The following is a 20,939-nucleotide window of genomic DNA, read 5'->3' as shown; positions in this document are numbered from 1 at the left end:
AAAATGCAAAACAAGTTGGGAAAGAGAGCTCCTGGATCTAGGAGTGGGCTACGGCAGGGAGAGAAGGGCTCCTGTGCTTGCCAGCTGTGTGGCCTTGGGCAGCGGCCCCACCTCTCCGAACCCCAGGAAATGGATGGTTAACATGGAAATGTGAAATGGGGTGATGGGGGGCACCTGTGAAGACAAAATTCAATGACGTATTGTGACTCCCTCGCTCAGTGCCTCACCTACAATAGTGCTCAATAAGTCAGAGCTTGTTTGTAAGGCAGCGCGCCAGCCTCTCTCCTCTTTACCCTTCTTGAACCACTGCTAGCACTTCTATGCTCAAGCCGCGTCCAGACCCTCAGAATTACTAGTTTTCTCGTCCTCTCGCCTGTGGAATCTGGCAGGCTTTTCTTGGCTGGCCGCCTCCCGGAATGGGTCAGAGGTCTCTGATTCCCAGGGGCCCTGCCAGCGAGCCCTGGTCTTCCCCACCCCGCGTCTGAGGGCTGGGGCTTGGGATAGTGCGGGCGGCGGGGCCCACTGGCGTAGGTGGTAGCCATGGCAATGGAATGTTTGGGAGCTGGTTCCCACGGGGAGGGCTTGCGGGAGGGATGGCCGAACTCAGGCACATGGGCACTGGGCACCCCTGCAAGGCCGCTCTGTAAGTGTGATGACCTGCCACCTTTGCGGGTGGCGCGTGCCCCGCCCGCGCCCCGCCCCCCCCCCGCCCCCGCCCCGTCTTGGAAACCTCTTGATCAGCTGAGCTTAGAGAAGGCCTGCTGAGTTGGAAAGTTCAAATGAGTTGGAACCTAAATTAATGTGGTATCAGTGTGAATGTCACCTCATTCTGTGACCCTCTGTGGCATGGCTTCCCCTCCCGCCAGGGGCATTTCCCTCTGAACATGTGTCGCAAGTGTAATTTCTGTTTTACACGCTGGATTTTTGCTTCCCACGAGAATGCAAGCTCCAGGAGGGCAGGGCCCTCGCCTGCTGCTCTTGATGTGTCCTGCAGCTTGATCAGTGCCTGGCACATAGTAGGCTCTCAGTAGACATTTGCGGCATGAATGAATCTGAGTCTAAAGGGATCTTGAAGCTTGAACAGCTCTCTGTCCCTTCCCCACCAGGGCAGCCCCTGGTTGTGGAGAGAGCGAGCAAGGCTGCCTCCCGTCCCTTCCTGCTGGGCCCATTTTTATGAGCTTCCATGACACGATGCCACAGAGATGGCCTTGGGGACAGAGCAGATTTGGAAACTGGCCTCTCCTCTTACTAGTTGTGGCGCTTCTAACCACTCCAGCTTTCAGAGCTTCAGTCTCCTCAACCAATCAGATGGAAATAAAAATCTCCACCTTAAAAGTTTCCCCAGAGCCCTGGCTGTGCAGCTCAGTGGGTCAGAGCCTCTTTGCGATGTGCCAAGGTTGTGGGTTTGATCCTCGATCAGGGCACATACATACAGGAGTCAACCAATGAATGTGTATATGAGTGGAACGACAAATTGATGTTTCTCCTTCTCTCTATCTGTCTGTCTGTCTCTAAAAATCAATGGGAAAAAATTTTTCAAAGTTTCTGCAGAGGATGAAATTAGAAAATGAAAGCCAGCATGTGAATGCCACTCCCTGTGTGCCAGGCGGTGCTCAAACACGTCCTAAGTTATTTACATCTCCCAGCTCCTCTGTGAGACAGGTTCATTGTTCACAGCGGCCGCGCTCCAAGGGCCCGGGTGCCCCTGGTGCGTTGTTAGCACCTCCATTTTATACACGAGAAGCTGAGGCTCAGAGAGGGTAAGTGACCAGCTAAGGGTGCACAGCCAGTGACTGGGGGAGCTTGGATTGGAGCCCAAGCCACCTGGCCCCTTACTATCAGTTTTTAAAATACTATGATTTTATTATTATATACAAAGACGCTCTAACAACACCAAGAAAGTTTGCTTTCAGGAGAAAAATCGTCTACCACGGGCACATCACCCCTGGTGGCGTTTTGAGTCTGTTTCCTTCTTGTCTGTGTTTTTTTTCACCTGTGGTTGATATTTGCTGGTTATTTTGTTTGATTTGGCACCCACATTTTAGCAAAGGCTTGCCTGGCACGCCCATGGGCCTTCGTCAGCCGTGAATCAGAACCGGGGTTCTCACCCACCCACCACTGGGCTCTTGTGAAGATGAAACAAGCCGGAACATCAAAAGCCCTTGGCCTGGTATTAAATATACAGCGGAGCATAATAAGTGCTAGTGTTTCTCCTGTAAGACAAAGAGGGCTCATGGACCCTCCCCATGCCTCTCACTTGCTTTCGAAGTCAGCGCTGTCCGGCAGGACTTTGTGCAAATGATGGAGAACGTCCCAGACCAGGCTCCACGGACTTTTTCTGTAAATGTCCACATAGCATTTCAGGTTTTGGGCAGCACATAGTTTTCAGTGTTGCTTTTCTCTCTCCTCTCCCCCTCCTCCTCCTCCTCCTCTTTCCCTTAAAGAAAAATGTAAAAGCCATTGTTAGCTCCCAGGCCATACAAACATGGGCCCAGGGTGGGCCGCGGCCTGAGGGCCACCGTTCGCTCACCCCATTCTAGATCTGCAGTGTCCGGGACAGCAGCCCTGGCCGGCACGCGGATACGGACACTCAGCCTGTGGCCAGCACAAATGAGAAGCTGAAGTTTAAATTTCCTTTCCTTGTCTTTACTTTAAACACCTATGAGTGGCTAGTGCCCCCCTTTGGACATGCAGCTCTAAGTGACTGGAGGCCCTGGGCATCCTGTCTCCAGCCGTGCACGGCGCCCCGTGGTAGAGGGGGCTGCCGACGGGCCGGCCTCTCCAGCTCCCTGGCACCTCAAGGGCTGCCTGGAGGCAGCTGGGCCCGAGCCATCCCGCCTCCCTCCCGCCACCTCCCTCTGGAAGAGCTTCAAGTGCCTGGTCCCTGATTGGTTGTATTTGTTCCGAGGCAGGCCTGCCCCCATTGGCCACCCTGCCCGGGAGTGCCCGGCCTGTGTACTGTTCTGTGGCTCAGAAGCTGGGGGCAGGTGGCTGTGGTTGCACCTGGGAACCCTTCACCATCCGGGATGAGATGCACTAATTGGGCTGGTGTTTAAGGATCAAAAGAAAAAAAAAAAAACTGTACAGAAGCAAGGAACCAGGGACCAGGAAGGGAGAGAGGACAGAGAACGGCACCCACTTGATCTCCGCCGTGGCTCAAATGAAACAATAGGTGAGATTTCTGAGCACTTACTGCTATTTCTTACTGAAACCTCTCCACAGCCCATTTTACAGAAGGGGAAAACCGAGGCTCAGAGGAATGACAGGCTGTAGCTAGGGAGCCATCCAACTCCAGGCTTTGTCCTTAACTGCCCTCGCCTCCTGGAATGGCAGACCCAGAGGAGGGAGGTTGGGCGTCAGACTTGGGGTGGGATTGTGTGGAGTGACTTCCCTTCGTGAGCCTCAGTTGCGCTGTCAGTAAAATGGGTGGACGGAGAGCAGGGAGCTCGGGTTCGCAGCTCACACCCCGAGAGGTGGGCCAGTTCGTTCCCTGCAGGAGCGGGTGGGGTCAGACCCCAGCTGTGACATCTTGAGCTGAGATGGTCTCCACTGCACTGCACCTCGTCCCCCAGAGTCCTTTTTCCCCCAAAGTCACTGTTGGGTGCCCTTGGGGAGCCCAACATGCCCCCGGGCTCCTATGAGGGTCCCGGGCCCTCTCCATGGCACCCGCTCCTGATGCAGCATCCCCTCCGCTCTGCAGGACTCAACGGGCAGACGGCCTTGGTGAGCGGTCACTGGGGCTGGAGTCCAGGGCTGACCGTGCCTGGAGGAGGTGAGGGCAGCCAAAGCCCCCCAGAGTCTCTAGGCCCGGTCACCTGCACAGCCCTGGCCTCCATTGTTGGGTGGTTCAGCAACCCTCCGGGCAGTGCCAGGCCCCAAACCCTCTGTGCCCCCTTTTACCAGTGCTAGTGCTTATGGTGTGTTTGCTCAGCACTTCCCTGAACCTCCTGATAGCTCCTTGAGAAAAGGTTATTATTATCTCTTTTTATTTTTGGAGAAGAAAGTAGAAGTTAAGAATAATGAAGTTCCTTGCCCAGTCACCAGCTGGCAAGAGGCAGAAACAAGATTTGAACCTGGATCTGTGGGGCCTTAAGTCTGAGGCTCTTCCCCACCCTCCTCACTGCCAGGATGCCAGGACACCTCCTTCGAGGGAGCCCTCTGGGGGGTCGGTGGAGGACAGGCCCAGGTTCCTGAGTTGCACCCTCTGGCCCCTCCAGGAGCGGGTCCGGGTGCCCAGGAAGCTGCCCTCTGCGTTGCGGTTACCACCTGCCAAGTCACCCTGCTTTTGCTTCTCAAGCCACCCTCCAGGTCTTTGCTGTCTCTTGCTCATGTCTGACCTGCCTGCTTTGAGCTGTTTTGCTCCGGTGGCAGCGATGGGCCTCTTTCTGGGGCCTGTCCTCGGCCTGGTCCCTCTGGCCAGGGGACACTGAGCAGGTGGCTGCTTCTCGCTGAGCCGCTGGCATGAGGAGTGCCTGCCCCGGAGGTCAGAGGGGCCTGTCGGAGGACACGGAAAAAGCTTTAGCACAGTACGTGCGCAGTATGTGTAAAAAACAGAAAACTCAGGAGCTTTGTTTGAAAGTGCTGTGGCCAAATGAATGCCCAGTATTAAGCAAAACTGGAGGGTGGGTAACAATTTTTATTCCGCCCATCCCTTCTTCCAGCAGCTTTCCCCGTGGCCTTTAGTATCCAAATCACATCCAACCCCAAAGAAGCTTGAAAGGACAGTAGTGGCCGCCCATCCGTGGTTTCACTTTTTGTGATTTCAGTGACCTGTGGTCGGCCGTGGTCCAAAAATGTTGTCTAGGAAGGTTCCAGGAATAAGTCATAGGTTTTGAAGAGCATACCGTTCTGAGTAGCGTGATGAAATCCCTGGCCCCCTGCCCAGCTCCAGGCGGCCTGTGCTCCCTGCCTGTCAGTGGCCACCCCGGGTATCAGAAAGCGAGTGTCGCATTGTCACAGTGCTGGTGTTCACGGACCCCTTTTTGTGCTTAGTAATGGCCCAAGTGCAAAAGTAGTTTAAAGTTTTCATAGGTGTGTTTGAATAGGAAAACACAGAGTATGTACAGTGTTTGGTACTATCCACAGTTTCAGGCATCTGCGGGGGGTCTTGGAGTGTATCTCTCGGGATATAGGGACTACTGTATACAGACTCATGCACACAAACACAGTAATGTGCACACTATACCTTTCCTTCCTGGAAAGAACTTTCCCAAATTATCACCCTTTTTCCCTTTCTCTGCATGCGCCCTTGCCCCCCCCATCGGCATCTGTTCCCTCAAAACTCAGTTCTCTCCTTCCCCACTAAGTTTCAGGAAGAAAAGGCAATTATGCTAATTCAAGCTAAAGTGTGACTGACAGTTCCCCAGGAGTATGGACTCGGAAGTAAGAATAATAAGCAGCACAATTCTAGGTTCAGGTGTAAGGAGAGAATCTCAGTGGGCACCTGATGAAGCTGAGGGACCCCCCTGCCCCCCGCCGTGATTTCTGAGTGGCTTGGTGTCCTTTCCCACCCCACCCCCTGCCAAAAGTAACCCTGGAATTAGATTTCCCCATCTCAGATCCTGATCTCGGGGTACCTATGAGCCCGAACATTGTCAGCAGCGAGTTTCTGGGGAGAGGGTCCAGAGCTATTTTCCGACACTCAGAGGCCAGTGACCCCAGGAAGAGACTCACCCTTGCTGTGTCAGTCCCTTCTAGAACCCTCCCAGCACCTCTGAGGTCAGTGGACCCACCCACCTCTTTGCTGGGGAGGAAACTGTGGCTTAGCTGGAGGAAGTGACTCTCCCTAAGCCACGTGGCCAGGAAATGCTAGGGCCTCTCAGCAGTCGGGAAGAAAGGGTGATTATGCTAATTTAAGGCCCCAGGCCCAGGGCTTTGGTGTCTATTTTCCATTTGCTGTGACCTGGAGGGCACCAGGCAGACGGGCCCTTAAGGGTGGATTGGCCCTTGGGTGGTTTTGGCTGAATCAGATGTGCAAAGAGGAATGCTGTCTCCCCTCCTCCTCCCCTCCATACCGGACTGGTCCCCAGGCTGCTGGCCGCTCCCCAGCCCTGTGGGACTTTGCCAGGCACGCTCTTTTCTCTCTTTTCTACCTGGCTGTTCAAAACTTCACCTGCTCACTATTCAGAACTTAGCACGAGGGCTGCCTCCTGCAGGAAGCCTTCCCTCACTTACTCAGGAGAACCCATCACCTCCTCCCAGGTATTGGTCCACGGTGTGCATGGACTTGGGGGGCTGAGACTGTGTCTCTTAGCTTCATAGCCCAGTTCCTGGCACACAGTAGGTGCTCATTAAATGTTAGAATAAATGAATGACCAATTATCATGGTAGAAACTGCTCATATTCCTTCTAATGTTTCCTGTGTGCTGAGCGCATTCTTAAGTTCTTAGGTGGTCATTTGATGTTTATGATTAATTGTTGATGTTGACACTCTTAGGAAACTCATCATTTTACAGATGAGGTTCAGGGAAGTAAAGTCCGTTGCCCAGGCTCACACAGCCAAACAGGAAGTGGCAGAGCTGGGATTTGACCCCAGGTCTGCCTGACTCCTTGAATGCCCAGGGACCTCAAGCCCAGGCTTGGATTCTGGAAAGAGATGGGAGAGGAAACGAAGTCTCAGAACCACTGCAGGGGCGAGGCAGGGAAGGGCTGGTGTGGACGGAGGTTGGCTGAGTGTCCGGCCTCTGCGCCTGCATCTCCTATATTGGCTGCGGTTGCACAGTTGAAGGGCCTTGAGGGTAAACTAGGGGGCGGGGGCCGATCTGTCATCTGATGTGACCAGAGAAGGGAGTGGCTGGGCTGGGTGGGCCCTACTTTTCCAAGCCCTATCTAAAGAATCGCCACTGAAGTCCGATCAGGTTTATTGTATTGCCTGGGAGGGGTGGGGAGCGTCCTAGGGTCAGGGTTATAGTTCCTGTCCTAGGTTACACCCTCCCCCCATTTCCACGTCACCCCCACCCCAGTTCCAGGACACCAGCAGGAGCCTCCAGACTGGCCTCCCTGCCTCCGTTCTCTGTCCACAGGCTGTCTTTGCAGGGACTGCCCCCGTCCCCCAAGGATCTGCCTGGCACCCCGCTTTGGCCCCAGAAGCCTCCTTTAAGCCTCTTGAACACCCTGCTCCTCTCCCATTTTGGGGTCTTTGCACCATTTGCTCCTCCTGGAGCGCCCTTCCCACACATCTTCACATGGCCAGCTCCTCTCATCCAGGTCTTGGCTTGTTTGTCACCTCCTCCGGGAGGCCCTCCCTGCCTGACCTCCCTCCTGCGTTCCGACTTGATCCCTCTCGTGGTGTGCAGCTCATTTCTTTGCAAGCCGTTACCATGGTCTCACCATAGTCAGTGTACCGTTTGCATCCCCTGCTAGGACATGAGCTCCTTGAGGCCAGAGGCCCAGCTGCCTCACCTGCTCTCCTGTCCCCAGCTCTGACCGCAGTGCCTGGCACCCTTCCGTGTTTTGTAAGCATTTACTGAATGAAGACTGAATGGGCGGGGGTTCTGGAAGCAGCCCAGACCGGGATGTTCTGCACCGTCTCCTGAAAAGTGTCTCGGACCGAGGCCGAGTGTGTTCCTTCAGAGCAGATGCTGCTGTGGGCTGGCCTGGGTCCCAGCCTGGACCCCAGCTTGGCCGCTTCCCAGCTGGGCGCCTAGGAGCAACCTCTCCGGGCCTCAGTTTCCTCTTCTCTCCACAGCGATCATTTCACAGCAGTTAGTCTGTGCTCATTCAACCAACGTACATTCCGTAAATATTTACTACACACCTACTAAGTGCCAGTCACTGTGCTAGGAGCTGGGAGACGGCCCTGAACAAAACAGGCAAAAATCCCGCGGGGAAACGATGTGCTGCTGGACTGTGATTTTCTAGTGCATTATTATTGCCCACATTTTGATTGTCAATTTAAAAATAATTACTTCCTCCATTGATCAGAGGAGGGAACTGAGGTGTTGAGCGGTTAAGGAACTGGGCAAAGTCCCACAGGCAGAGAGCGGTGAGAAGGGATTTGAACCCAGGCTGTCAGGCCCCAGACTGATGGGTGATGACAGCACTTACCCCTCAGTAAGTGGACCCCTCATCCGGGTGAGTGGCCCCCCCTAGGGTGGTTGGAGGACCTGGTGAGATCAGGTAGACGAGGTGCCTGGCCTGGTGAACAAGTGCCCTGCTGTGACGGTCACTGTCCGCACATTTGCTGTCATAGGGGTCTGTATGGCGCAGGGCCAGCTGCTGGCAGGCTCCCTGACCACGCCTGTCCCTCTCTCCCCAGATGTGAGCCCGGTGGGCCTCCCGCTGACCTGTTGCTGAAGCAGGCCCCCCACCCCAGGCCCAGCATGCGCCTGTCGGTGCGGAGGGCGCTGCTGGTAGCCGCCTGCGCCCTGGCCCTGGTCCTGGCGGTCCAGCTGGGGCAGCAGGTGCTGGAGTGCCGGGCGGCGCTGGCGGGCCTGCAGAGCCCGCGGCGCACCATGCGGCCGGAGCAGGAGGACCTGGTGATGATGGGCATGGACCACGTGGAGTACCGCTACGGCAAGGCCATGCCGCTCATCTTCGTGGGCGGCGTGCCCCGCAGCGGCACCACGCTCATGCGCGCCATGCTGGACGCCCACCCTGAAGTGCGCTGCGGCGAGGAGACCCGCATCATCCCCCGCGTGCTGGCCATGCGCCAGGCCTGGTCCAAGTCCAGCAAGGAGAAGCAGCGGCTGGATGAGGCAGGCGTGACGGACGAGGTGCTGGACGCCGCCATGCAGGCCTTCATCCTGGAGGTGATCGCCAAGCACGGCGAGCCGGCCCGCGTCCTCTGCAACAAGGACCCCTTCACACTCAAGTCCTCCGTCTACCTGTCGCGCCTGTTCCCCAACTCCAAGTTCCTGCTGATGGTGCGGGACGGCCGGGCCTCGGTGCACTCCATGATCACTCGGAAGGTCACCATCGCGGGCTTTGACCTCAGCAGCTACCGCGACTGCCTCACCAAGTGGAACAAGGCCATCGAGGTGATGTATGCACAGTGCATGGAGGTGGGCAAGGACAAGTGCCTTCCCGTGTACTACGAGCAGCTGGTGCTGCACCCCAGGCGCTCCCTCAAGCTCATCCTCGACTTCCTCGGCATCGCCTGGAGCGACGCCGTCCTGCACCACGAGGACCTCATTGGCAAGCCTGGTGGCGTCTCCTTGTCCAAGTGAGTGAGCCGCCTGACGGTCCTCCCAGATCCCTGGCCCTGGGGTGGGGGGCACTCGGTGGAAAGATGGGCTCCCTGAGCTGGGTGGCATTGCGCAAGTCACTGTACCACTCTGAGGCTCAGATTCATTGTCCAAAAAGAGCAGGGCAATCCCTCTTTTCCGACAGAATCAGCAAATTTCAAATATGCTTCGCAGGAAAGCTTTAGTGATGCAGGTTAGGAACACAGAGTCTGGCCATGGTTGGTGTGGCTCAGTGGATTGAGTGCCAGCCAGTGAAGCAAGGGGTCACCAGTTCGATTCCCAGTCAGGGCACGTGCCTGGGTCGTGGGCCAGGACCCCAGTAGGGGTGTGTGAGAGGCTACCACACACTGATGTTTCTCTCCCTCTCTGTCTCTGTCCCTTCTCCTCTAGAAATAAAAAACAAACAAAAAAACAAAAACACAACACAGAGATTCTGGAACCGGTCTTAAAAACAACACACACACACACACACACACACACACACACACACACACACACCCCGGCTTTGAAACACACACACACGCGCACGCACGCACACACGGCTCTCTGGCTTTGAATCCCGGCTCAGCCACTTCCTAGCTTTGTGACCTTGAACAAGTGACTCGACCTCTCTGCCTCCTAGCTTTGTGACCTTGAACAAGTGACTCGACCTCTCTGCCTCCATTTCCTCATCTGTAACGGGGCTATAGTCTACCCTATAGATACTAGACACCTGTGAGTATCAAATAGGGTAATACATGTTGGGAGCTACTATTATTATCATTGTTGGTGTTGACACTGCTTTCATTGGAATACTCATCATCCTCACCATCACTACCACTTAATAAGGGCCGGCTACATGTGGCAAGCATTGGATTAAGCCCCCAACAAACATTATTCCTTTAATCCCCACAGCAACCTGAAAACATAGGAACTTTGCTTATCCCCCTTTACAGACGAAGAAACTGAATCTCAGAGAGGAGAAGCTGCTGGCCTAAGGCCGCACAGCTAGCAGCGTGTGATGCTGGGGTTTGAGCCCAGGTCTGTTGGACTCCAGAGTGTGTGCTCTCAAGCTCTTCCGCCCTCCTTCTGCCCCGTGCTTCCTGCCTTCCTCCTCCGGGAGGCCATCCCCCTCCTGGGGCCCAGAGCACTGGAAGTGGGCAGGGTGAGGGAGCCAGCTCCGCGTCTCTGGTCTCCGTCCTAGTCAGGCCGGAGCATCCTGGAGAACCCAGTGAGGGGGTGGCCCTTCCCGGGACCCGCCTCCCTGTTTCTTTCACAGCCGGCTCCTGCCAGGCTCCATCCCCAAGAGCTCCTGAGCCCAGAGGGGCGCCTCACTCTGGCCAGTGGGTGCTGTACCTGGGATTTTGTAAATTCTCAGGACAACACATCCGATTACCAAAGGAATACATCTTTATTGTTGGGAAGTGGAAAAAACACACAAAACAAGAAACAAAACCCACAGTTCCACCCCCCAGATTTTGATATATGGCCTGCTGGTCCTTTGTCGGGGGTACTGACAAAACCAGAACCCTCCTGAACGTGTTCCTCTGTAACCTTTCCCACGTTGTACCTGGGCCCGCGCGCCCCGGCTGCCGGCACTCCCTCGCCCCGTCGTGTCGGGTGGCCGCGCAGTGCTCCACCACGGGGTCACTCTGCTCTAGTACCGTCCCCTGTTTGTGGGTGTGGGTTATTTCTGGTTTTGTTGCTCCATATCAAGCCCATTCATGTTGTGAGATGCATCTATGCTATTTCTGTCCTGGAGATACAAGGGTTGTGGCCGAGCCCGTGCATGTGTTTGAGATTTTTGACACATTGGCTAGAGTTGAGATTTAAGTCCAGGTCTGCAGGCTCCCCGTCCACGCAGTTCCCACCTGTCCACACTCGCCTACCCTCCCCGGTCCTCACGCTCGGTCCTGTCTTCCTTTCGCTCCATCTTTTTGATTCTGTTCTTTTCCCCCAAGTTATCTCTTAGTTGGGATGGAAGTACCTAGAAAAAGGCCATTCCTCCTGCAAGGCCCCTGGCGTATGCCTGGTAGGCTCTTCATGATGCGGATGGCTGGGTCAGCCAGGCACAGGCACAAGAAGGGGGCAAGAAAGGTGATGGTTGTTCCATGATTACAGTAAAAAATTAAAAACAACCTCAATGTCCAGAAATGGAAAAACAAACTATGCAGGAATGCTACACAGCTGGAAAAAAGAATGTGTTGAATAGGAAAAAAATAGTTACCAATGCATAGAGCATATCATTTTTGTTTTAGAAACTATAGACAGAACTATAGATTTTCTGTGTGGGAGTGGGGGAGGGAAGGAGAGAGAGAAAGCTAACACCAATCTACCATATACTGTTCTATTATTAACTCATTTACTCCCTGCAACAGCCCAACCGATGAGGTGAGTGCTAACATTATTCCCATTCATAGAGGCGGAAACTGAGGCCCAGAGAGGTACAGTAACTCTTCCAAGGCCACACAGCTGGTGTTAGTACACCTGGCATTTGCTCCCAGACATTCTGGCTCCTGAGTCAGCTCTTAGCTTCTCTACTATTTAAAGCACAGAGAAAGGGTTGGAAGGATGTGCTCCAGAATGCCAAGACAGGGTCCCTATAGGGAGCTGATGGACAGGGAGTCTTAGCCTTACCAATAGTGTTTGATAATTATTTCCCACAAACAAAATATCCACCTCAGTCACACAAATAAAAAGCTATTTGTAAAAAGTCAGACACATCAAGAAAGCAGAATTTATGCACCACCAGTGTTCACAGCCTAGCACTTTCCTCCGATTTCCCGTCACATGCTGCTACCTGCACTGTACAGCAGAGGTGCAGTAAGGTCAGGGCACTCATCCACAGTCTCAGCTGATAGAGGCAGAGCTGGCTGGGAGCCAGGTCCCCCCAGTCTTCCTGCTGCCCCTGAGTGATGGGGCAGGGAGCCTGCCCAGGCGCCGTCGGCCCGGGTGCCCTCCAGCCTGTCCTCTCTCCCCAGGATCGAGCGATCCACGGACCAGGTCATCAAGCCTGTAAACCTGGAAGCACTCTCCAAGTGGACCGGTCACATCCCTGGAGACGTGGTGAGGGACATGGCCCAGATCGCCCCCATGCTGGCTCGGCTCGGCTATGACCCCTATGCAAACCCTCCCAACTACGGCAACCCTGATCCCATTGTCATCAACAACACGCACCGGGTGAGTTCGCGTGTGTGCGTAGACGTGTGTGCCTGGGCTGTGGCAGGGCGCCAACCCCAGCTGTCGGAGAAAGCAGTCTCCTGCTTCCTGAGCCCTGGCCATGGTCAATCATAAGACTTCTTGCATTTCCATTTTCACTTGGGCCACAAGGAAGCTCAAAGCCGGCCGTCTCTCTCACTCTAGAATCTGACTCGCAGGCCCACCTGAGCACTAGTTTTGCTTTATTTCTCTATACTCTTTTACTCTTTCCTCCCTATTTCCCTGGCTGTTTGTCTGTTTATAAAGCACTTCAAGTCTTTGTTGAGACCGAGCATAAATAAACTATTGGTCCCTTTATTACCCCCATAAGGTTTCTAATATTGATTTCTTAGACAAGTGTGCATTGAGGATAGTTCGAGTTACTTTTTAAGTTCCCCTTACTTAAAGTTGTCAAGGAAAAGGACTTTGACTAGATGTTTTGAAAGCATAAAAAAAGGAGGCTAATTCTGGGTCAAAGAAAGCTCACAAGTTCACGGTCTTATTTACATGTTGCTGTCACAGCTTCTAGTTTTCTCTGGGTGTTGTCTTCTGACTTCCTTAAGGCACTAAGTTAGAGAACACATTTGAAGACGGGTCCCAGGCCTGAGGAAGAGGCCTGCTAGTCCCAGGAGTCTTCACACAAGCCGCACTCAGCCTCTTACACACACGCTGTCACGGCCCTTGTGTTGAGTCACAAAGAGAAAAGATCATTCCTCTTTTAAGCCTCCCGGAATCCTTCGGTGGCTTCAAGGAGAGGGACCCCATTTGGTGCTAACAGGCCCACACTCCGTGGTGAGGGCTCTGCCCGGGTAGTGCAACGTAAGCCCATCTTTAGGTCTCCCCACTTCCCCTTCCCTGTGACATCAGTGGGTTTTGCAAACATCTATTTATGGAAATTCTCAGAGACCCAGTGTAGACACCCAGACCGCATTGACCATGTGGTTATTTGCAACCTGGATGTGGTTTATTTATTTTTATTGTAAAAAGTGATTGTTACTTATTTATTATTTTATAGCAATAGTTATTCTTTAAACTGTATTTCAGTGTTTTATATACTTTTCTGTACATAGGCTATATTTCACAATAAAAAAAATTAATGAACTGGATTAAAAGGGAGAAGGAATCTTCCTGAAGTGACTTTGACGTCAGGCCCCTGGGTGCTTCTGAGAAGCAGCGGTGGGGGCCGGACAGGGCCCTCAGCCCCAGCAGGCTGGGCCCTCCGGAGCCCACATTCCCAGCCTGAGGTCCAGCAGCCGCCCTCTGAAGTCTCTTCACAAGGTGGAGGCCCCTGCCGTGCCCCCGACTGTGGGGTCAGAAGCTCCTGGAGCCAGGCCTGACCTTGTGTGTTGTGTAAAAACTTCTGATGGGCACCAATGAGTCAGATCAGCTCTTTGCAGCTCTGTCGTGTGTTTAAAATGGAAGATGTTTCCCATTTTCTTCAAAGAGGCCTCCTCCCTGGGGCTTCTGCATCCACAGCCTTGGCAAGTGACACACGGTTGTTCAGTCCTTACAGTGCTTTTGATGTTACTACAAAGTTAAGTCCCTTGTTGGAAGCTGTGTGTCTGCGCATGCACACGCACACATGTGTTCCTGTGTATACTGTGTGCACTCCATGTTCCTGTAAGGGATCCTGGGGTGCCGGCAACTCAGTGATTAAAAGGACCCCGGTGTTAATGAAATCGTCGGTACCTGGGTCATCCGTTTACAGCCGCTACCTACTAACCTGTATGGCCCTTAAATGTGACTAGTGCTGTATGTGTCAAAGACACACTGGATTTTGAAGTTCTAGTACAAAAATATATATATACTTGCCCTGGCTGGTGTGGTTCAGTGGATTGAGTGCTGGCCTGCGAACCAAAAGTCGCCAGTTCAATTCCCAGTCAGGGTACTTGCCTGGATTGTGGACCAGGTCCCCAGTTGAGCACAGGCTAGAGGCAACCAATTGATGTATCTCTTGCACATCGATGTTTCTCTCCCTCTCTTTCTCCCTCCCTTGCCCTCTCTCTAAAAATGAAGAAATTTAAAAAAAATGTACAATTTCTCATTAGTCATTTTTATATTATTATATTAACATTTTAGATATATCTGGTTAAATAAAAGCTATAACTAAAATTAATTTTAGCTGATTTCCTTATTAAAAATTGACTTTGGAAAATTGGCTACTGGAAAATTTTAAATCACATCGTTTGTTCACTGTACGTTCCACCGGACAGCGCTGGCCTGAGCTGTGTCCTACGTCACGCGGCGGGGGAGGCCTCGGATGGGCTGTCTCCCATCTCAGCGCCCTCTGCCTGGAATGCCTTTCCGTCAGAGCTCAGCCTGGCTGGTTTTCTTTGTCCCTGAGGTCTCAGCTCAAAGGTCACCCGTCCCAAGAGGCCCTTTTTGTCCAATATTCAAAAGAAGACCCCCGGTCACTCCTGATCACATCCCTTGTTTTACTTTCTTTGTAGCACTTCCGGTGTTTTGATGTTCTTCCTTATTTGTGTTTATTGTTACTTGGGGATCATCTGGCCGCCCCCCGTAAAGTGGATGCTCCAGGAAAACAAGAATTTTAATTGTCTGATTAATGTTGTACCTCCAGAGCTTAGAATAGTGCCTGGATATAAGAGGAGCTCAATAAATATTTGTTGGATGGGCGGGGTGGGGGATGGGAGGGAGGAAGGATGGAAGGAAGGAAGGATAAATGGGTGGGTGGATGGATGGATGGGTGTGGAGGTAATGGACTAAATTTTATTTTTTGGACATTTCCATGCGAGTGATTTTTTTTCCCCTCTTTTTTAGGTCTTGAAAGGGGACTATAAAACACCAGCCAATCTGAAAGGTTATTTTCAGGTCAGAAACCCCAGGGGGAATTTTGAATTCTGTTTACTTGGCTCTACCACTAACTCTATAACTTTGTACTCCTCGCTTCTATGGGTGATAACTTCCCCGTGAGAAAATTGGGTGGGGGTGGGGGTCCGGCCAGAGACCCTGTAAGTGTCTGACCAGCCATAGCCAGGTCTCAGCTGCCCACTGCCTGGGCCCCTCCCTTTACCTGGTCTCCGAGCTGAAAAGCAGTTGAAAGGAACTTGGTGGCAACTTTCTGTCTTTTGCCTTAAATTCAGTTTTATTTAAAGCAGCAGTTCCTGAACATGACCCAGCGCTAAGTTTTCATCAAGTTTTCATCAGTCCACCAAAGAATGAGAGCCGCTAGGTCAGGCAGTGCCTGCGAGGGTGTCCGTGCAGCTGGAGACAGGCATGCGCTCCTGCGTCCCCTCGCACGTCCCCACGGCCGTGCGGCGCACGCCTCCGGGGGTGTCCCTTGTCCCAGGGGGGGCGGTCCGTGGGTCATGTCAGCAACTGCCCCTCGGCCGACAGCAGAGCAGTCCTCCTTTTGGTGCAAAAGTGCCCCCTTATAAGTGAAGTGGCGGTGCTAAAATTGGTGCTTTCAATTTGTGTGTGTTTTATTTAATGTGGCAAATAAGGGGTAGACCACCCCATGCCATCCCGTTTAATCATCCAAGTCAAGAAGTCTGTTTGCCCCGGGGACTTGGCTCTTATGCTCACCTCCTTTGGGGAGGGGCCCACACTCCCGTTCTGGGCATCAAAGACCCATCTCTTGCCACGGTGAAAAAATGTTTCCAGAACTAGTCAGCACTCATTTCTTACCTGTTTTAACCAAAAAGATGATGTACCAAGAAAACAAACAGAAACGGGGCTTGGGGAATGAGCCGCAATCAGAAACTCTTCATTTTTGCCTATTGCCTTTCTTTACTCACCTAAATCTGCACTTTTGCATTCTTGGTGATTCCAATGTACGAGCTGCTTTGTTTATAAAAAAGCGGATCTCACATTTGCCATTTTGGATGGCCACACAGTACTCCGCGGGATGCATTATTGTTATGTGCCACCAATTCCTTAGCTGTTTGCTCTAAGATTGTTTACAGTTTTTGGAACTATCCTGAATGACATCATGTGCACATTGCTCTGATTTTGCCTCTCTCCTGTTTGGCAAGGGGTTTGGGGTGGGGCTCTATTGACTCATTTCCCTAAAATACATTTTTAAGGAGCGGAATCATTGGGTAGAAGGGTCCGAATATTTTTAAGACAAAGTACGAGGCTAAAATTGTTTCACAAAAGAGTTGGACCACTTTCCAGCCCCCTGCAGCGCAGGGCATGTTCAAGCCGTCCAGCTCGCCTGGGGCTGTTGTCTGCTCTTTAAGGAATAAAATTTGAAGGAGGGGCATGTGCTTTGTCGTTGTGAGTACTCTTCGCCCAGGACAGCTGCCGTGCACATCCTCGCTCTCCGCGGCCCTCCCAGGTGCCCGCGACTTCCTTCAGGATATTGCAACAATTGGAAATGACTGTAGGGCAACAGTTAAGTAAATGGTGGCACATACATTGTACAGAACCATAGCTAACCATCCCAAATGGTCATCGTGAAACCGAAAAAAGGGAAAAAAGCCCGCAAAACAAAGCAGCCCACATGCTGGAATTGCAACTAATGCAGAAGTGTATGCTTGCTACCTGGGCTCCAGATCCCCTCCCTCTTCCTGGCCTTTGCTGTTCCCTCTGCCGAGAATGCTTTTCCACCCAGATCTTGCATGGCGGGACTCATTTTCATCTTTTAGATCTGTGTTTACAGGGTGTTCTCGAACAGTAACAACCAGTTCTCTGATTCTCTGGACCCTGAGTGGGTAGTGAATTACTCCGTTCAGTCCCGACACCGACCCCCAGAGATAGCACCGGCCCCTGCAGTGTAAGGACGCCGTCCCGTAGACTGCCCCCACCTGAGATGCCAGCTGCAGTGGGGTCCCCAGGATGCCCACATTCCTGCCTAGGCACTACACGTTAGGGGGTTCCCTATGACCCTTACTCCTCGGGTTGGATAATTCTTTAGAACAACTTAGAGGAGTCAGGAAAATACTTCATTTCCTAGATTATCAGTTTATTATAAAGAATACAGTTTAGAAGCAACCAGATGGAAGAGACGCACAGGACAAGGTGTTAGGGAAGGGGTGGGGCGCCCATGCCCATCCCAGGTGCACCAGCCCCCCAGCACCTCGGTGTTCACCGACCCGGAAGCTCTCTGAACCTGTCCTTTAGGGATTTCTGTGGAGGCTTCACAAAATGGGTGTGATTGATTCCATCATTGATGGTTGGTTATTAACTCGATCTGCAGCCTCTCTCCCCTCCCCAAAGGCTGGGGGGCATGGGGCTGAAATTTCCAGCCCTTTAGCCATGCGGTCGTCTTTCTGTGGCCAGCCCCCGCCCCCCGTCCTGAGGCTCCCTTGGGTCTCCCCGCCGTAGTTATCATTAGCGCACAGAAGATGCTTGGAGAGTCTAAGGGCTTTAGGAACTGTGTGGCTGAAACCCAGGACAAAGATGCGATGTTTTTCATTGCACTACAGCTGAAATATCATCCCCCTGTAGAGGCCTGCCCTGGCCAGCCAGTGTGAATTGGCCCCAACAACAGCCCCTTATACCAGCCCGTTGTGTCCCTAGGGTTGACATGATCTTTCTGTGTGTCTGTTTAACAGTCTCTTCCCCGCCTTAGGATATAAGCTACATGAGCATAGGATTGGGTCTGTCAGGTTCACATGTCCCCAGCACCTGGCACATAGTAGGTGTGCAGTAAATATTCGATGGGTGAGTGTGTGCGCGCCTGACTGTGATGCTGAGGAGTGAACCTCAGGGCAGTGAGACCCAGGCGCCTGACCTGGCCGTGACCCCTTCCTCTGTGTCGTCTTCCTCCAGGTGAACCAGAACAGCACCTCCTCCCACTTGGGAAACTCATGATTTCCAGGTAGGCCTATGGACTTCGCTGGGGTCTCCCACCACTTTTCTGAAAAGCTTGTCCTTCCAGAGCCCCCCCGGGGAGGAGTGTCCCCCAGAGTGGGCTGACCCAGTCCGCTGGGAGGTTTCCATGGTGACAGACTAGGGAGCTATTTATAGAATCAAGGCTTGGTCTACTAGCTCTGGACAGGGGCTGGGGGCGGGGATCAATGCTGAGCCAAGCAGGAAGAGGTTTGTCTGGCGTTAGGGAGGGCCCACCGAGGACCCCTGTGATGGTGGATCCCAGAACCATTTTCTGCACAGAATGCCGTCTGCTAGTCCAGCTTCTATAAACAGCTATGGGTTTGGCCCAAAGCAATTAATGTTCTAATAATAGCCACAAGCACTTCTGGTCTAAGAATAACCCCTGTAGCATTGGGCCAAATGCTCCCCCGAGCTGCTCATTTTAACCCTACGCGTCCCTGGGAGGCGGGCGGGTGGCACAACGGTCCCATTTTATGGAGGAGAAAACCAGCCCGGAGAAGGCCTTTGAGTTGCCCGAGGCAGACAGTCACCAAATGGCAGGATTCCCCGCCGAAGTCATCTCCTCCGGAGTCTGCTTTTAACAAATGGTTTTCAGTGCATATTAACGCACCCATACTTTGCTAAGGGGTAGTGGGACGGGCTCTGAACTTGGATTTGAACTGAAGTCAACGAATTAAGGACTCACACCAGGTGTGACTGAAGCCTCCGTTTTCCACCCCCGGGGTGGTCGTGAGAGGGAGGGAGCCCCCCGGGGGAGGACTGTGGCCTGGCCGTGGACTCGGGCGGTGAAGAGCCAGTGACTGACTCTCTTCCTTATGTGCCCCAGCCTCTCCGATCAGGTTCGGGGACACTGATGTGCAAGATAGTCCCCCTAGTCCTTTACATGGAAACAGAGCTTCTGGCCCACACTCTAGTTTTAGTCTCCTTATTTTTAAATAATCGGCAAATTTTTTCATTTAGAAAAAGAAATCGACTTTGCATCAGCCTGCAAGGCTGGGGACACTCAGTCCCTATCATTACCAGGGTTCTCATCTTAGGAAAGAGTATACTTTTTAATAAATTGACTTTTAAAGAGAAAGGGAGGGAGAGAGAAACATTGATTTGTTGTTCCACTTCTTTATGCATTCATGGGTTGATTCTTACATATGCCTTGATCGGGGATGGAACCCACAGCCTTGGCATATCGAGATGATGCTGTAACCAACTGACCTATCTGTCCAGGGCCACCAGGGTTCCCATCCTAAACTGTGCTAAGATCCTGGAGTTCTATTAATTCCAAAGAAAAGAACCCTCACATGGAAAACAGGATTTCTCTGTACTTCTCTCTTCCTCTATTTCCCTTGCTCTGTTTCTGCATATTTATTAGTAGAATTCTGAATGTTCTCCCTGCCAAAAGCCAGATGCATTTCTTGCCTTACTGTTTGAGTGAGATTCCACATAGAGGGCGCGTTAGTTAATTCCTGGTATCGTCACCGAACACAGGTTCTGCTGCAATGAAAGCCAAACTCATGAAACACGTGCTGGTGAGAAGGAAAGCGGTTTGTTCAAGTGCCAGTCACTTCAGAAGATGGGGGACTCTTGTCCCAAAGGCCATCTTAACAACTCAGAGCAGGCAGGGGGTTTTATCAGGAAGGAGAGGGAGAGCAGACCCAAAGAACCAGGGCGAGGGGGCTGTGGACGTGTGGGCAGTGTCTTTGCTGGTCCTCATACACATCTATAGTCAGCGTCCTTGAGGCGGCCACCTGATTTCTTATCAGCTGAACTCCTGGGGTCTAGAGGTCAGGCTGCTTCGTAGGTTCACACAGCAATGGAAACTGCTGAACTGTAAAGGATAGTAAGAAAAAAACTTTGTACACACAAGCTCTAACTTTGAGAGAAAAAAATCAGGTTCGAGTAACAAGCTGGGTTTAACACTTACGAAGAGCAGCATGGGTAGTTTTAGATGAATTCTTTTGTAAGCTTACTTTGTTGGTACAGTTCCTTTTAGCGCTGTTCTTTGGCTAGTTGGACCAATATAAGGAGTACAGCACATTCATTCCCTGCCGCAGTATGGAACTTGAAGAAATGCTAATCCTTCCCTTGCCCCCAGACATTCATTGGCATTTGCCACACCATCACTGCCACTTGCTCTTCATCAGTAAGAAAAGTGTGTCTTTGAGGTGGGTGCAGGTTGAGATGTGAGGAAGAACCCAAGAAATATAACTTAAATTCTCTCTGGCCATTGGGATGCATAGATATAACCTCACATCTCATGCAACTGCATGAAGCCCATATACTCTGCAATCACAAATATAAATATAAACAATCTATTTATTTCAGAATTGTTACTCTGGGCCTAACATGCTTTTCTCCCTGACTTTCAGATCTCTGCAAGTGGCTTTGTTGCCAAGAAGGGAAGAAACTTTGCATTGGAGTGGAAATCGGACCTCTAATCCAAGCATATTGCTTGCTGTTACGGGACTGCTCACGAGGAATGTATTTGCATATGTTTGCAAAGCCTGAATCATTGAGAACTTCTCTTGAAACACTCTGTCTTCGGACACTCTGGGATAGAGAATGAAGAGTGTGGAAGTAGTCAGGCCTTTGAAACTTAAGTATTTTATATTTTTCCCCTCGAGAACTTTTCTTTTTTTTTAAGAAGTGAATTTGCCACCCTCCTTCATTGGCAGGACTGCCTTGGTGGCTTTGCTTGCTGGGACAAGGCCCACCACCTGTGCCTCTCCTATTGACTCTTATTTTTGAATTCAAAGGATCTATTTAAAAATTTAATATATGAGG

General features: G+C 52.1%; 1 protein-coding gene across 1 annotated transcript in view; it reads left to right on the top strand.

Annotated features, from left to right (window-relative positions):
- TPST2 (tyrosylprotein sulfotransferase 2) overlaps positions 1 to 20,939 on the top strand; it is a 43,999-nt gene extending 23,060 nt beyond the window's left edge. The window contains exons 2-6 of the mRNA XM_054593985.1: positions 8,258 to 9,163; positions 12,146 to 12,344; positions 15,144 to 15,194; positions 18,099 to 18,147; positions 20,525 to 20,939. Of these exons, the coding sequence (XP_054449960.1) occupies positions 8,322 to 9,163; positions 12,146 to 12,344; positions 15,144 to 15,194; positions 18,099 to 18,140 (1,134 nt within the window). The 5' untranslated portion in view covers positions 8,258 to 8,321 and the 3' untranslated portion in view covers positions 18,141 to 18,147; positions 20,525 to 20,939. The remainder of the gene's footprint in view (positions 1 to 8,257; positions 9,164 to 12,145; positions 12,345 to 15,143; positions 15,195 to 18,098; positions 18,148 to 20,524) is intronic.

Source organism: Pteronotus mesoamericanus, unplaced genomic scaffold (genome assembly GCF_021234165.1).
Source record: "Pteronotus mesoamericanus isolate MK-2021 breed Mesoamerican mustached bat unplaced genomic scaffold, CSHL_Meso_final scaffold_507, whole genome shotgun sequence".
In the NCBI taxonomy this organism is placed as follows: domain Eukaryota; kingdom Metazoa; phylum Chordata; class Mammalia; order Chiroptera; family Mormoopidae; genus Pteronotus; species Pteronotus mesoamericanus.
Note: the sequence above shows the minus strand (reverse complement) of the source record. Positions and strands in the feature narration are given on the sequence as shown.